Source organism: Peromyscus californicus, unplaced genomic scaffold (assembly GCF_007827085.1).
Source record: "Peromyscus californicus insignis strain IS unplaced genomic scaffold, ASM782708v3 Scaffold_1__1_contigs__length_55948999, whole genome shotgun sequence".
NCBI lineage: Eukaryota > Metazoa > Chordata > Mammalia > Rodentia > Cricetidae > Peromyscus > Peromyscus californicus.
This window is the reverse complement of record NW_026294492.1, coordinates 53,564,598-53,579,880: the sequence shown is the minus strand read 5'-3', so window position 1 is coordinate 53,579,880 and position 15,283 is coordinate 53,564,598. Positions and strand designations below refer to the sequence as shown.

Genomic DNA, 15,283 nt, shown 5'->3' with positions numbered 1-15,283 from the left:
TCAAAGTGAGGGCTGTGGGAACTCAGGGCTCCTTTATTCACTGCCGAGGTCCCCGCGGCCGGATCCTCTTACTCGGGGTTCTCAGCCAGGCTCCCGAAACCCAAGTCTCAGTTTCCACCATCTTACCCTCCTGCTGGGACGGGGTCACCAGGCCAGTGGTGGCAATAGTCACCAGAGCCCAGGGGACAAGACAGCTACCCCTGGTGCGGGAGGGGCCCAGGGGAGGGGCTAGGAGTGACCCTTATGGTGGGGGGCATGGACTTCCGGGGTCCCAGCTGGGGCTTGGGTGAAAGGTCTGGCTTCTGGGGGGTGGCGGGGACTTGTGACCTGGGGCCCAGGTGGGAGGCTGGGGGACCTGGCCCGGGGCGGGCTGTGGCCTGGCTTCCATCTTGAGGCCTAGGCCCAGGGAACTTGCTCGGAGCAGGGGTGGAGGCTCTTGGGGGTGGTGGGCTTGGAGACCCAGGTCCCGCCGGGGGGTCAGGCTGCGTTCTAGGCTCGAGGCCCGGGGTCTGTGGGTGGCGGCCGTCTCTGTCTCTAGAGCTGAGGAGGCAGCCTTCCGGGCTGGGGCCTGCCTGGGCTCTGGCCCTGCTGGCCTGGGCTTCGGCGCGTGCTGGAGCCTGAGGAACGAACTGGGTTCTAGAGGCCAAGTGGGCTCCGGAGCCAAGCCGCCGTCCTGTGTCGAGCTGGGGGTCACAGCTGGCTCCAGCGGGCATCAGGTGCTGCTTCCGGGAGCCCGCACCCGGTCTGCCCTCAGAACTAGACGGGGATCTGGAACCGGGTTCCTCCTCGGCCGGGGGCCGGGGCTGAGACCCTCCATGCCAGGCTTGACCCGCGTGGGCTCCGGAGCTGGGCCCGGCGTGGAAGTCTGTCTGGGTCCCCGAGTCAGCCTGTGTCCCGGGGCCTGCATGCCTTCTTCTGGGTAAGGAGGGCTGGGCGCCCGGCGACATCCCGCAGCCGGGCCTCGCTGCGGAAGCGGAGGGCGTCTGGGAGTGCGGCCCCGGTGCCACAGCAGGCCGGCTTCCGGCCCTCGGCTGGGCCGCAGGCTCGGGCTCAGCACCGGGGCCGGCTTGGGGTGCAGGGTCCCCGGAGGCGCTGGGGGGCAGGGCCGGGGGGCAGGGCTGGGGTCTGAGTCTGGAGCCTGCGGCAGCGTGGCCCGCGCGGGACCGGGGTACGAAGGAGGGCTGGCTAGTGGACCTGGCCTGGGGCCCGTCAGCTGGTCCTCCCGAGCCACTCCAGACGGCTGGAGAGGGCTGGGCCCTGGTGGAGACCGTGTCAGAGCTGGGATGGCGCTCTGGGCCTAGCGGCGCCTTAACGTCCCTCTGGGGTCTGGAGTGTGGCTGCGGGGCAGGACCTGGCTGGACTCTGGAGGCTGGCTGAGGGTCAGCCATGACCTGGGCTCCAGCACGGGGGCTGGACCTCAGCCCTGGCTGGGCTCCAGAGCCAGGCTTCCCATCTGGGTGGGCCTGAGTTCTAGAACCAAGCTCACCCTCACGGCCTGTATGTGTTCTAGAAGCGGGCTTGGTCTCCGGCCTGGCGTGGGCTTCCGAACTACCCTGGGCTCTAGAACTGGGTCTAGCCTCAGAGCCAGCCTGGGTTCTAGGCCTAGGCTGTAGTGCAGATTCAGGGTGGGTTCTAGAACAGGGCTCGGCCTCAGGGCTGCCCTGTGTTCTAGAGCCAACCTGAAATTCAGGGTTGCCTTGGGTTCTAGGACCAGGCCGCGTCCCAGGACTAGACTGGGTTCTACAGTCTGTCTGGATCTCAGAGACGACCTGGGTTCCAGAACCGGGCTGGGATTCTGGCTGGACCTCAGAGCTGGGCTGGGCCTCAGGGTGGGCCTGGGTTACAGAACTGGGCTCGATTCTAGAGCTGGACCCGGCCACGGGCTTGAACTGGGTTCCAGAGTCCGGCTGGGGTTCCAGCTGGGTCTCAGAGCTGACCTGGGTGCCAGACCTGGGCTGGGCCTCGGACCTGACCTGGGTTACGGAACTGGGTCTGGTTCTAGAGCGGGGCTGGGCCTTGGGGTGGGCCTGGGTCCCAGAACTGGGCCGGGTCTCGGGGCTGTCCTGGGTTCTGGAGCGGCGCTGCGGCAGGGGGCTGGGCCCGGGGCTGCGGACCCCCGCACACGCTAGCCACAGGCGTCGCGGGCCTCGCCGATGGCCGCCCACACCTCCACCACGAACTCGTCCGGGAAGGCGAACTCGCCCAGAACCGCGTCCAGGCCGCGCGCGAAGGCCTGGGCTCCCGCCGAGCTCCGCGCAGTCTCCACCACGGCGGCCGCTGCGGGAGCAGACAGACAGACGGACGCACGGAGGGGCGGGATGGACGGGCGACCGGGTGAGCTCGCGCGTGTGCGCCCGCCCCGCCCGCCCCGGGACCCTGCGCTTACCCGCGCCGCTTACCCAGCTCGGGGTCCCGGATGCCCATGTAGCTCTCCAGCAGGTCGTCCACGCGGCGCGCCGCCGCCGCCTCCACGTCGCTGGGCTGCGGACAGGTGAGTGGCCGGGTGAGTGACAGGCGGCAGGCCCCGCCCCCAGGAGTGATAGACAGGTGAGGGGCAGGGGCTGCGGGACCCGCCCCCAGGAGTGATAGACAGGTGACGGGGAGGGGCTGGGCGACCCGCCCCCAGGAGTGATAGACAGGTGATGGGGAGGGGATGGGCGACCCGCCCCCAGGAGTGATAGACAGGTGACGGGGAGGGGCTGGGTGCCCGCCCCCAGGAGTGATAGACAGGTGAGGGGCAGGGGCTGCGGGACCCGCCCCCAGGAGTGATAGACAGGTGATGGGGAGGGCGATACTTTCTTAAGCGGTGGCAGCTCTGGGGCCCCTGAAGCAACTCATGAGTCATTAAAGAGAGGTGAGCAGAGGAGGAGGTCTGGGTGGAGGGGGAGAGGCGATGAGGGGATGAGGGGTAAAGACACTCGTGTGAAAACACAAGGACAACTCTCTAGGACCTCGGTTCAGCCCCCAGGACCCCGTAAAGGAGGAGGGGAGAACTGGACCCCCAAGCGTCCTCTGCCCTCCACACACCACAGGCAAGACGTAATGACGCAATAAGCTCATTTTATAATTGAGTCAGGAACAGGAGGCACCCTGGAACCCTGGAACCGACCCGTACCCATTGCACGAGCTGGGAAACTGAGGCTCTGAGAACAGGGTCCTGCTCTGAAGCTCAGGCTGGCCATCCTCCTGCCTCACCCTCCCGAGTTCTGGGACGACAGTCCTAGGCCACCATCAGCACTCTGGGCTCCACAGGGTGTTAATTGTACATCTCCAGGTTGTGACTCTTCGCGGCCCCGAACTCACTCACCGCTTCCTCCACGGTGGCAGCGCCCCCAGCGCGCAGGCGCAGCGTCTCCCTCCCGCTGCTCACTTTGGCTTCCACAGGACACTTGCTGCTCCTGCTCCTCTGGCCGATCATATCTGGAGGGGACAAAGCAGAGACAGGCGCGTTCGGTTTTGTGTGGATTGTTTTTCATGTTCTCTTTTGCAAACAGGGTCTTTGCTCTATAGCCCAGGCCGACCTCGAACTCAGGGCTTGCCTGCCTCGGTCTCCTGAGGCTGTGCAAGGACTAGGGGGTGGGGGCGTGGTCAGGGTGGAGCCCCGCCTAGAATCCCCAGTGAGGGATGGGGGCGTGGTCAGGGTGGAGCCCCGCCTAGAATCCCCAGTGAGGGCTGGGGGCGTGGTCAGGGTGGAGCCCCGCCTAGAATCCCCCAGTGAGGGTCTGGGGGCGTGGTCAGGGTGGAGCCCCGCCCAGAATCCCCAGTGAGGGGCTGGGGGCGTGGTCAGGGTGGAGCTCCTCCTAGAATCCCCAGTGAGGGGCTGGGGGCGTGGTCAGGGTGGAGCCCCACCCAGAATCCCCCAGTGAGGGGCATGGGGGCATGGTCAGGGTGGAGCCCCGCCCAGAATCCCCGGTGAGGGGCTGGGGCGTGGTCAGGGTGGAGCCCCGCCCAGAATCCCCGGTGAGGGGCTGGGGCGTGGTCAGGGTGGAGCCCCGCCTAGAATCCCCAGTGAGGCTCTGGGGGCGTGGTCAGGGTGGAGCCCCCGCCCAGAATCCCCGGTGAGGGGCTGGGGCGTGGTCAGGGTGGAGCCCCGCCCAGAATCCCCGGTGAGGGGCTGGGGCGTGGTCAGGGTGGAGCCCCGCCCAGAATCCCCGGTGAGGGGCTGGGGCGTGGTCAGGGTGGAGCCCCGCCTAGAATCCCCAGTGAGGCTCTGGGGGCGTGGTCAGGGTGGAGCCCCGCCCAGAATCCCCCAGTGAGGGGCTGGGGACGTGGTCAGGGTGGAGCCCCGCCTAGAATCCCCAGGGAGGGGCTAGGGGCGTGGTCAGGGTGGAGCCCCGCCTAGAATCCCTGGTGAGGGGCTGGGGGCGTGGTCAGGGTGGAGTCCCGCCCAGAATCCCCGGTGAGGGGCTGGGGGCGTGGTCAGGGGAGCCCCGCCCAGAATCCCCAGTGAGGGGCTGGGGGCGTGGTCAGGGTGGAGCCCCGCCCAGAATCCCCGGTGAGGGGCTGGGGGCGTGGTCAGGGTGGAGCCCCGCCCAGAACCCCAGGGTGTGTTAGTCTTTTTTCCCTAAGTGAACTGAGCGATGTTCGGGAGCTTCTGTGGCTGTCCCGCCTTGCGGTGCTCCTGACAAGGAGCGAGGCCTCTGCTCAGCACCCTCAAGGGCCTGGGACACTGCACAGACAACAGCCCAGAACAGTGCTGGCATCGCCAAGTCTGAGAAGCTCTCCCGGAAGCCGCCCTCCTCTCATCTGAGCATCCCTGGCACGCTGACTGGAAGTCATCGCAAGCCAGGCCAGGATGAGGAGTTCTGGGTCATCCTTGGCTACGCGTGATTGAGTTTGAGGGTAGCCTGGGCTATGAGACTGTCTCAGAAATCCACTTCCTGCCTCTCGCTGCCCGGGAGCACGCCGGAGCAGCGTCCTCACCGAAGGCTCTCCGCGGCTGCACCAGGCGCAGGGTGAAGGGCTGGGACTTGGGCAGCTCGCGCAGCATCTTGGCCACCTCGTAGTGTCGGCAGCCCACGATGGAGTGGTCGTTGATGGCCTCGATGCTGTCCCCCACACACACTGCCTCGATCCTGTTGATGATGCTGCCTTCCTTGATTCTCTGTGGGGAATCAGTCACTAGTGGGGACGCCCGGGCCGTCCTCCCTGGGGCCCCAGAGTCGCCTTGGACCCACCAATCACCTAGGCAGGTCACCACACAGGTACCTTGATGAAGGCGTATCCCGCCCCGTTGTCTGTGATGGTCAGTCCTAGAGCGTCCTCCGTTTTGGTGACCTCCACCTCTTTGGTCTCTCCACGCACGTGCGCAAAGATGAAGTCTTCCAGCCCGATCTGTCCCCCCAGCAACTTCTGCATGTCCACTTTGTGACTATTGAGGGTGCAAAACAGGATCTGTCCGGACAGGAGAGGGACCCAGAATCAGTCATGGGGGACCACCCTGTGCGCACCCTGTTGAGGTGGACGGTCTCTGCGGGCGCCCCCTGGAGGCCAGCGGCACCTGTGCCCCACGCGGGACAGCGGAGGCCCCCATTGCCCACCTGTGAACAAGGGGCCAGGCCTGACTGTGGGCATGGTGCCTGTCTGTCATCCAGGAGCCTGAGGCAGGAGGATGACTGACAGTCTCAGGCTTCCCCCAAATAAAGAAGACTAAGCATCCTGGTTCACCAGTGTAACCCCAGAAGCTGGGGAGCTGAGGCAAGGGAATGCTGCAAGCTAGAAGCCAGCTTGGGTTACAGGGCGAGTTCCAGGCCAGCCTGGGCTACAAAGTGAGAGCTTCTCCTAATTAAACAAAGGAATGGGAGCCGGCAAGATGGCTGATCTCCACGACCTACGTGGCGGAAGGAGAGAACTGACCCCCCAAGCTGTTCCCCAGCCTCCAGTGTGTGCTCTGGTGTCCCCACATGTGATAAGTTAAAAACACACTAAGTAGTGGGGTACGTCTTTAATCCCAGCACTCGGGAGGCGGAGGCAGGGGGATCTCTGTGAGTTCGAGGCCAGCCTGGACTACAGAGCGAGATCCAGGACAGTCAGGGCTCTAGGGTGAGACCTTGTCTCAGAAAAACAAAATTAAAAAAAGGGAAGAAGGAAGAAAAGAACAACAACAGAGAAATGTAATTAAATTCAAGAAATCAAAAGTGATGTTTTTTGAGACAGGGTCTCTTGTGGCCCAGGCTGACCCTCTAGTTTACCATGTAGCTGAGGATGGCTGACCTTGAACTCCCAATCCTCCTGCCTCCACCTTCCCAGTGCTGTGGTTACAGGCCTTACACCACTGCACCTGGTTTATCCTGCACTCTACCCATCTACCCACCGAGCCACAAGCACCCTACCTACTGAGCCACAAGCACCCTACCTACTGAGCCACAAGCACTCTACCCACCGAGCCACAAGCACCCTACCCACTGAGCCACAAGCACTCTACCCACCGAGCCACAAGCACCCTACCTACTGAGCCACAAGCACCCTATCTACTGAGCCACAAGCACCCTACCTACTGAGCCACAAGCACTCTACCAACTGAGCTGATTGAATCCCACCCACCAGCCACAAGGGCGCCCTGACGCCTGGGTCGGGTCCTCGCCGGATGTGGGAACCCCACTCCCACTGTCTCGTCCGTTTTTTCGCGTGGCGTGCAGACGGGTCCCGGGTGGGGCCCGGGGTCTGCCCTCACCTCGGTGGGCGCGATGCCGAAGGCCTCGGCGATCTTGGCGTACAGCTCGCGGACGTTGGTGAAGCCCTCGATCCTGCCGGTGGGGCTGCCGTGCGCCAGCTGCGTGCGGAACACCAGGCGCGGGCGCGCGCGGGCGGGGGGCTCGGTGGCCCCGGGCTCGCGGGGCGCAGCGCTGTCCATGGCGCGCGGGGTCCGCCGCGTCTCGCGCCTCCCGCCCTGGCTGTCCCTCCCGGCGACAGCTGAGCCGGGCGTAAGCGGATCCGGGAACCCGAGCCGCCAGGGGGAAGGTGAAACCGCGCGGGGACCAGCCGCGCAGCTCCCCGGGGACCCGCGAACAACAAGGGGAGCCCCCCCACCCCCCACCCCGGCTCCGGGTGCTGTGCGCGGTCCTGGGGAGCCCCGCCCCCGCCCTCCCCGCACTCCCCCCCCCCCCCCCCCCGCCCTGCCTGTCCACTCCCGCGTCCCTCCCTCTGCTCAGCCTCGCTGCTTTCCTCCCTGCCCTGCCCCAGGGCCCCTGCACAAGCTGTGACCTCCTCTGGGACTCTGTCCCCCGAGCTTCCAGTGAGTTCTTGCTCACCTGTTTATCCCAAAGACCACCTGCCGCCCGTACCTCCGAATCTCTCCTCTAATAAGTGTTGTTTTTTATTTATTTATTTATTTTTTTTAAAAGATTTATTTATTTATTATGTATACAGAGAAGGGCACCAGATCTCATTACAGATGGTTGTGAGCCACCACGTGGTTGCTGGGAATTGAACTCAGGACCTTTGGAAGAGCAGCCAGTGCTCTAACCGCTGAGCCATCTCTCCAGCCCACCACCTCAGTTCTTTTTGTTTGTTTGTTTGTTTTGTTTTTTCGAGACAGGGTTTCTCTGTTTAGCTTTGCGCCTTTCCTGGATCTCGCTCTGTAGCCCAGGCTGGCCTCGAACTCACAGAAATCCACCTGCCTCTGCCTCCCGAGTGCTGGGATTAAAGGCGTGCGCCACCACCACCCAGCCCACCTCAGTTCTTAAGTGGAGGTCTGGCATGGGTACCCCCCTCCTCCCAAGCTCAGGGAGGCCTTCCCCGACTCTGGCAGTCCCCGTCTGTCCTGGCCTGTTGTTCAGTCTCCGCCTCTGTCCGTCACACAGCGGAGCCCTAGGCCTGTGTCAACTTTCCTTTTCTCGAAAGAACACTCTATTGGCACAGTGCCCGCTCTGCCCCAACATGACCTCATCGGAGTTAATTACACCCACCGTCACCCTAATTCCTAATACGGTCATGCCTGGCGGTTCTGGGGTGAGGGCTGGAACACTTGGGGGGGCACCATTCATTGGCAGTGCACGTGTGTTGAATTGTGCAAGCTTTTAAAGACACTCTTACTATCTCAGTAACTAAAGAGAGACCCTCCCTGCAGGACTCTTCCTCAGACGAGCCAGAGTTATCTGAGACGGCTCTCTGCGACATCCGGCAGCTGAACAGTTGAATGCATGGTCAACCAGGAAGCAGGCCCAGGCTGGCCTCCGCAGGGTGACTCACCACAGCCTGGGGCACATGGACAGTCCAGGGACACACTGGAGTATTACTCAGCCGTGAAGAGAGCATGCCCCACAGTGTCACGGTGCTCAGAGAGTGAGCCAGGCATAAAAAGCCAGCGTGGCCTCTGTGACCGGAAGTGTCCAGGTCCGGTGACTCCATGGACCAGACGTGGATGGCGGGTGCGGAGGCTGCAGACCTGGTGCGGTCAGGGCTTGCTCTGGGGGATGTTCTGGAAGGCAGGAGCTGACGGCTGGAGGACCCTGTGAAGTGCGCGTTGCCTAAGGGCTAAAACAGTACAGTTCCTGAGGAGGTGGACTGGACCCGGTTTGGAAACTGGGTTGGATGAAGTGAGTGGCCTCAGGAGGGACGGACGAGTGGATCGGAGACCCCAGCCCAGCTCTGACTCAGTTTCCCCACCTGATAACAGGACAGTGAAGGACCCGAGACCCTCTGCCAGAGGTAGAAGGGCTGGCGGGGCCACCGCAGCTGGAGAATCACGGCGAAGGGGCCGGGCCCACTCCCCCAAGCCACAAGAATTAACTTGAGTGCAAACCCCACTTGTTTTCATGGAACATTTATTTAAAAGTCCGGACTGAGTGAAGGGAGGCGCTGGGGGTGGGGGCTGTACTCAGCCTCCCCGACGCTGCCATGGCTCCCCGCGCCTGCGCAGTGGGTCCCCGGGCCCTGGGTGAGCGCCCCGGAGTCGCGCTCTGCACCGGGTGGGGTGTCTCCTGTTCCTCTCCCGCTGTTGGGTGACCCTCCCCGCGAGGCAGGCAGGTCTCGCTCGGCTCTGCCACCTGGGAGCCTAGGGTTCGAAGCTAAAGGGATGCCGCTGAGATTTCACTGGGGGTCAGGTCTGGAGATCCCAGGGTGCAGCACCGGGCGCGGCCCCGTCGGGGACCCCAGCTTCCTCCTGGGTGGGTGGGAGGGGCGTCCGCCGGTCCCAGAGGCCTGTCACAGGTGCTCGCTGTGGGACAGGAGGGGTGATGGAGGCCGCGAGGCAGAGCCGAGCACTCCCCCCCGCCCGCCACACCCGCCCCCGCCACACCCCGCCCCCGGCCACACCCCGCCCCTGGCCCCGCCCCCAACCACCAGCCCCGCCCCCGGTCACCCCGGCCACACCCCGCCCCGCCCACCCCCGGCCACACCCCGCCCCGGCCACACCCCCACCCCGCCCCGGCCACACCCCCGGCCACACCCCCGACCACGCCCCGCCCCGCCCCGCCCCCGCACCTGGCCACCCGCGCCAGGATCTCCTTGACGCGCGCGATCAGTCTCTCGTGCTGCGCGGGGGTCACGCTCGATGGCTCCGTGCAGCCGCGCCATGTAGAAGTCCAGAGTCCCGAGCGTCGGCGTCTCCCCGGTGCCTGCGGGTCAGCGGGTCAGTGAGGGGCGGGGCCGGGCGCTGGGCGGGGCCGGGGAATTGGCGGGCGGAGGGGGCGGGGCCTGTGATGGGAAAGGACGGGGCGGGCCGCACACTAGGAAGGCGGGCTCTGGGGGCGGGGCCCGAGGCCAGATGGGCGGGCCCGCGCGCTGGGGGCGGGGCCAGGGAAATCAGCACGGCAGAGCCCTGGAGGAAGGCGGGGCCGCGCACCGGGCACCGGCAGGGAGGCGAAGCTGGCCGTGAGCGCCTGCCTCACGGCCTGCAGTTGCTGCTGCAGCGCCAGCGTGCGCCGCTCCTCCAAGGCCAGCTCCTGCTCCAGACGCTCGCGTGCGCTGCTCATGCTCTGCGTGTGGCGCTGCAGCACCGCGTTCTGCTCCTCGAAGGCCACGTTCATCTTCCGCAGGCGCCGCAACTCCGCCTCGCGGGCTGCGGGACGGGAGTCAGAGCCCAGGGCTGTCCGGGGCCGCCGCGCAGTCCCGGAGAGCGCTATACCCCTCCATCCCTGGCCTCACCCCGACTCCAACCCCCTCCATCCCTGGCCTCACCCCGACTCCATCCCTGGCCTCACCCCGACTACAACCCCCTCCATCCCTGGCCTCACCCCGACTCCAACCCTGGCCTCACCCCGACTCCAACCCCCTCCATCCCCCCATCCTGGCTCCACTCCCCCCTCCATCCCTGGCCTCGATCTTGACCCCATTCTCGTCCATCCCTATCACTGGCCCTATCTCCCCTCAATCCCTGACCCCGTCCCCCTCCGGCCCTGACCCCATCCCCCTTCGGCCCTGACCCCATCCCCCTCCGGCCCTGACCCCATCTCCACTTCTTCCAGCCAAGGCACCAGCACCTGCCAAAATCTCACCTTTGTTTTGGTCCAGAAACTCTTCAGTGAAGATGGGAACATCGAATGTGGAAAAGCCATCACAGTCCACACCCTGGGACATGGCAATGAGTTTGGTGGGGACCCACGTCTCTGGAACTGGGAGGGGGTCTGGGCCACGCGGGGGCAGTGCAGCCTTCTATCTGTTTTGATTTGCGTGTGTGTGTGTGTGTGTGTGTGTGTGTGTGTGTGTGTGTGTGTGTGCCATGAGCATGCAGTACCCACAGAGGCCAGAAGAGGGCGGCAGATTCCCCCAGAGCTGGAATTACAGGGGGCTGTGAATGTCTATGTGGGTGCTCGGAATTGAACCCCAGTCCTCTGCAGGGATAGCCAGTGCTCTGAAACCTGAGCCACACTGGGCTGAAGCCATGGCTTTCTATAGACCAGACGAGCACTCTGTGCACAGATTTACTCCTGTGATTTGCTTTTTTTCCTTCATGTTTATGGTTTGTTTGTTTGTTTTTGAGACAGGGTTTCTCTGTGTAGCCCTGGCTGTTCTAGAACTCACTCTGTAGCCCAGGTTGGCCTCGAACTCACTGAGATCCTCCTGCCTCTGCATCCTGAGTGCTGGGATTAAAGGAGTGCGCCACTACCGCCCGGCTCTTACTTCCAGGCTGGCCTCAAACCTGCTGCCACCCTCCTACCACAAGCTTGCACATGTTGGGAGCTTAGGTGTGTGCTGTCATGCCCACCTCATCGATAGTCAACCACAAGAAGGGCTGAAGCTCAGTGAATAGAGCGCTTGCCCAGCACAAAGCTCTGGCACGCACACTGTGCCTGTCATCCTGAACTGGAAAAGTAGAGGCAGAAAGATTGGGAGTTCAAGGCCATCCTCAGCTACACAGTGAGTTCATGGCTAGCCTGGGCTATCTGAGGCCCTCTCTTAAATGAAAAAACTTCAGTTGATTATGTGTGTGCATGGTGGTGGTGGAGCCACGGGTCCTGTGCATGCTGGACCACGATTTCGCCGCTAAGCCACGCCCCATCCCAAGATTGCTGCATGCCCAGAGTGGTCTTGCCTCTGACTGGGAAGCACATCTTGACCAGAAAAGGTCATGGTCACTTCCTCCTCTGAACTAGCGTGAAACATCCATGTCTTCTCCCCCAAGTCCTTCTGGCCAGAGAGACCCTTACCTTGTGCCCATTCAGGAGCGTGTTCATGAGCCCAGAGCCGGAGTCCTCTGATGGAGAGAGGGGAGGGTGGGTCAGCCGGGACTGCACGGAGTCGCCCTCCCATCCTCTCAGGTAGGCCTGGTCCCCTCCCAGGCCAGGGTCCACACTGGTGACTCCGTCTTGATACTAGGTAAACTTTTGGGCTTGGCACCCCGTTGAAGGCCCAGGGCCCACGCACCTTTTTTAATTTTGTTTTCTTGGATCTTCTCTGTGCAGACCTTGTAGGCCTCCGACTGCTGGTACGCCCACAGCTCCTTCAAGTATTGCTGTTTCTCCTTTTCCGCCTCGTCCAGGTACCGCTGGGAGGGGGACAGCACCCACAGACTAGGGCCAGCCCAAAGGAAGGCGGGTGGCCAGGGCCAGGACCCCGCCTCCCCCTGTACTAAACGTCCGGAGCTCCCACCTCCCCTCAGACCCTTAGAGAATAGGCCTTCCCCAGGCCTAACCGATGTCTGGCATTTTCACCTTCACCCTTTCTGACCCCCGAACTTCCATGCCCAACAGGCGCTGGCTGGTGTGTGGCTTGTGTTCGGTATTTGTGCGATTTGTACGGGTGTGTATTTGTGCGCACGCGCACGCAGACCCTTGTCCATCATTCACTGTCCTCCTTGTTCTCTGAGGCAAGGTCTCTCACTGGACCCGAGCTCGCCCGTGGGGCTTGCCTTGCTGGCCGTGAGCCCCGGGGACCCTCTTGTCTGCCGCCCCCACCTCCTCGGTCCCCACCTGCTTCTCTGCCGGCTGCAGCTTGCTCCACTCGGCGCCCAGCATCTTGGTGATCTCCGGAAAAGGCAGGTCTGGGTGGCGGGTGCGAATCTGCTCCCGCCGCTCGTTGAGAAAGCGAACGTAGCCGGTGACGGGGGCCTTGGGCCCATTGGGGAGAACCTTCTTTCTCTTCTTGCCTTTCGGCCAGCCTCTCTTCTTCACGGGCTGTAGGAGGGACTGTGTCCTTGGGAGGGGCCCTGAGCCGTGTGGCCATGGCCCTGGGCCGTGTGGGCGGGGCCTAGCTCAGGGACAGGGCTGCAGGTCAAGGGTCTGAAGTCTGGAGAGTCAAAAGAGGGGGTCCTGGGGCAAGACTGAGCCTGCCCCGGTGGCGCTGAAGCCAGGGACAGGCTAGGGCGGGGCGGGGCCTCTCGCTAGGCAGTGGGAGTGTTCTCTATGGTGTGGACCTGGCAGGGGTGTGACGCCGGACCGGGGCGGGGCTCGCAGGTGGTGACTCACCTCCTCCTCCTGGGACCCCTTCTCTCCCGCACGGGCGCCCTCGCTGCGCTCTTGTTTGACAGCCACTACGAAGGCCCCGTGCTGGCCTGGAGTCTTGCTTCCCGCAGGCCTTGGGGACATGGGAAACCAGGGTCATCCCCCACGCCAGAAGCGTTCCCCCATACCCACACAATCACCTCTGGGGGCTGGAGATCACAGAAGTGTGTGGAAGCGCACTTGAGCCCGGGGAAAGGGGGGGAGTGGGGACCCAGCGTTTGGGGACCCGAGAGCCACCGTAGGCCACTGTGGGAACAGTCCAAGGATTTCAAGCTGGGGACGGGGTGGGTGTGGGGCCGTCGGGATGCCTGGGAGCAGGATGAGGTAGTGAGGGAGACCGTAGGGTGCCCTAGCAATTCTGGCGCGAGTACGGACCCTAGAGTCAGAAATCTCCGAAGAGTGACAGGATATAGCCAGAGGTCCCAGGAGTGGGGGTAAGGCAGCTAAGGGGCAGGGACAGGACCAGACCACGGTTCCCAAAACAGGGGTACCCAGGGGAACGACAGGGCATACTCAGAGGTACGGGAGGGTGGGGACAGGCATGTCTGGAGTACCCTGAGCTGGGGATAGGGCATTTCTAGAGTTACATGGGAGTGGGGACGGGGCATGTCCAGTTCCATACCCAGGGGTGGGGACAAGGTATGTCCAGGGGCCTGGGGGGTGCAGAGGGGCGTGTCTAGGGGGTAGCCGGGGTGAGGACATGGCATGTGTAGGGGTACCCAAGGATGGGGACGGAGCATGTCCAGGGGTACCCAGGGAGGGGACAGGCTGGGAGAGGCGCACTCACGCGGTGGCCCCGCCTGGCTGCCGGGGGCCGTGGGACATGGCCTCTCTGGGCGGGACCTGGAACGGAGGGCGGCAGAGGTCAGGGGGGTCCCGCCCGCCTCCCCGATGGGAACCCCAGGACGGTGCCCAGGGCGCCCGGGGGAGGGGGAGGCGGATCCTGGGGCGGGGAGGTCCTGGGGCGGGCGGCCCCGCGATCCTTTGTTGCGAGATCGAGTCCCGGAGGCCGCGCCCCGCGCCCCGCAGCCCCCGCCCCGCGCAGGCCCCGACTTCCCGGCTCTTTTCACCTCCGAAAAAACTTTCCCGGGACCCGGGATGCGGCGACGCTCCAACCAAGCCGCCCGCGGCAGCCCCGCCCATATGCTAATGAGGCCAAGCACAGCGCTCCAATTGGCCAAGAACTCCACGAGGGGCGGGGTCATGCAGATTAGTCTCGGCGCGCCCGGCGGTGATTGGCTGAGAAGCTGCGGAGCCGCGTGGGAGGTGCGTCGGGCAGGTTGCGGGCGGGTGCGTCAAGTTCGGCTGCGCTTGGACGCGCTCGGGACCAATCGGAGGCGATTGGCTGCTCGCTATGGGGCGGAGCTCCTTAAAGGGCAAGTAGTCCCCATGCTGATGCGGGACCTGGAGTGTGGAGATGAGGACCGGGTCCTCGGTAGAGGGGACGTTCTCAGTAAGTTTCCGAGGAAGGAGTTAAATTCCAAAGAGGCAACCCCCTGCGGTAGGGCAAGGTGTACTTAACTCTTTTTATTTTTCCCGAGACAGGGTTTCTCTGTGTAGTTTTGGTGCCTGTCCTGGAACTCACTCTGTAGACCAGGCTGGCCTCGAACTCATAGAGATCCACCAGCCTCTGACAGTGCTGGGTGTCAGAGTGCTGGGATTAAAAGCGTGCACCACCGCTGATGTGCTTACTCTTACCACACTGAAAAAAAAAAAAAAAAGTGGGCTGATGAGATGGCTCCGCACTTGAAGGAGACTGCCACCTAGTGGACAGCGTGAGTTCTGAACTCACAAGGTGGAAAGTGGAACCGGGGGAAAAATAAATGAATGAATGAATGAATAAATAGATAAATAGCCGGGCGGTGGTGGCGCACGCCTTTAATCCCAGCACTCGGGAGGCAGAGCCAGGCGGATCTCTGTGAGTTCGAGGCCAGTCTGGTCTCCAAAGCGAGTTCCAGGAAAGGCGCAAAGCTACACAGAGAAACCCTGTCTCGAAAAACCAAAAAAAAAAAAAAAAATAAATAAATAAATAAATAGATAAATAAATAAAATGAGCTGGAGAGATGGCTCAGAGGTTAAGAGCACTGGCTGCTCTTCCAGAGGTCCTGAGTTCAATTCCCAGCACCCACATGGCCGCTCACAACTGTCTGTGACTCCAGGTTCAGGGTTCCCGTACCCTCACACACATACGTGTAGGCAAACCACCAATGCACATGACAGGGGGGGCGGGAGGAGAGCGAGAACCCATTCCCGCAAGTTGTCCTCTGAGCCCCACCGTGTGCTGTGACATGCGCAGTCCCCCCTACACAACAAAATAAACACGTGAACGTGTGCTTTATACACGGTGGACTGGGAGGTGGTACACGGAGGACTGGGAGGTGGTCTGTGTATTCTCTGACCCC

The 15,283-nt window shown here is 63.3% G+C and overlaps 2 protein-coding genes across 3 annotated transcripts; both read right to left on the bottom strand.

Annotated features, from left to right (window-relative positions):
- Positions 1 to 13: 13 nt before the first annotated feature.
- On the bottom strand, positions 14 to 7,028 carry Gipc3 (GIPC PDZ domain containing family member 3). 2 transcript variants are annotated; one of them, XM_052747018.1, is made up of 6 exons: positions 6,674 to 7,028; positions 5,209 to 5,394; positions 4,924 to 5,104; positions 3,308 to 3,420; positions 2,387 to 2,481; positions 14 to 2,277 (listed from the first exon to the last, which is right to left on the bottom strand). In XM_052747018.1, the coding sequence occupies exons 1-6, from the start codon at positions 6,851 to 6,853 to the stop codon at positions 195 to 197; spliced, it is 2,838 nt and encodes a 945-aa protein (XP_052602978.1). In that variant the 5' UTR covers positions 6,854 to 7,028; the 3' UTR covers positions 14 to 194. The 2 variants fall into 2 exon arrangements, with proteins under 2 accessions (XP_052602978.1, XP_052602979.1); XM_052747019.1 differs by having other exon boundaries at positions 2,010 to 2,277; positions 2,400 to 2,481.
- Positions 7,029 to 8,748: 1,720 nt separating this feature from the next.
- Positions 8,749 to 14,632, bottom strand: Hmg20b (high mobility group 20B). The gene is made up of 10 exons (XM_052747048.1): positions 13,952 to 14,632; positions 13,669 to 13,724; positions 12,846 to 12,954; positions 12,351 to 12,554; positions 11,806 to 11,926; positions 11,589 to 11,635; positions 10,437 to 10,509; positions 9,785 to 10,000; positions 9,424 to 9,557; positions 8,749 to 9,157 (listed from the first exon to the last, which is right to left on the bottom strand). Exons 1-10 carry the CDS (start codon positions 14,084 to 14,086, stop codon positions 9,041 to 9,043), a joined length of 1,212 nt encoding a protein of 403 aa, XP_052603008.1. The 5' UTR covers positions 14,087 to 14,632; the 3' UTR covers positions 8,749 to 9,040.
- Positions 14,633 to 15,283: the final 651 nt, after the last annotated feature.

Bases quoted from the DNA above. Each gene is read 5' to 3' on its own strand.
- Hmg20b (XM_052747048.1), bottom strand. From the start codon at position 14,086: ATGACCCCGCCCCTCGTGGAGTTCTTGGCCAATTGGAGCGCTGTGCTT. The intron at 11,636-11,805 runs GTGCGTGGGCCC...TCTCTCCATCAG, and splicing joins AGAAAACAAAATTAAAAAAG to AGGACTCCGGCTCTGGGCTC. The intron at 9,558-9,784 runs GTGCGCGGCCCC...GCTGACCCGCAG, and splicing joins CGCCTCCCTGCCGGTGCCCG to GCACCGGGGAGACGCCGACG.
- Gipc3 (XM_052747018.1), bottom strand. From the start codon at position 6,853: ATGGACAGCGCTGCGCCCCGCGAGCCCGGGGCCACCGAGCCCCCCGCC. The intron at 5,105-5,208 runs GTACCTGTGTGG...GATTCCCCACAG, and splicing joins CGGGATACGCCTTCATCAAG to AGAATCAAGGAAGGCAGCAT. The intron at 2,278-2,386 runs GTAAGCGCAGGG...CTGCTCCCGCAG, and splicing joins GAGCTGGGTAAGCGGCGCGG to CGGCCGCCGTGGTGGAGACT.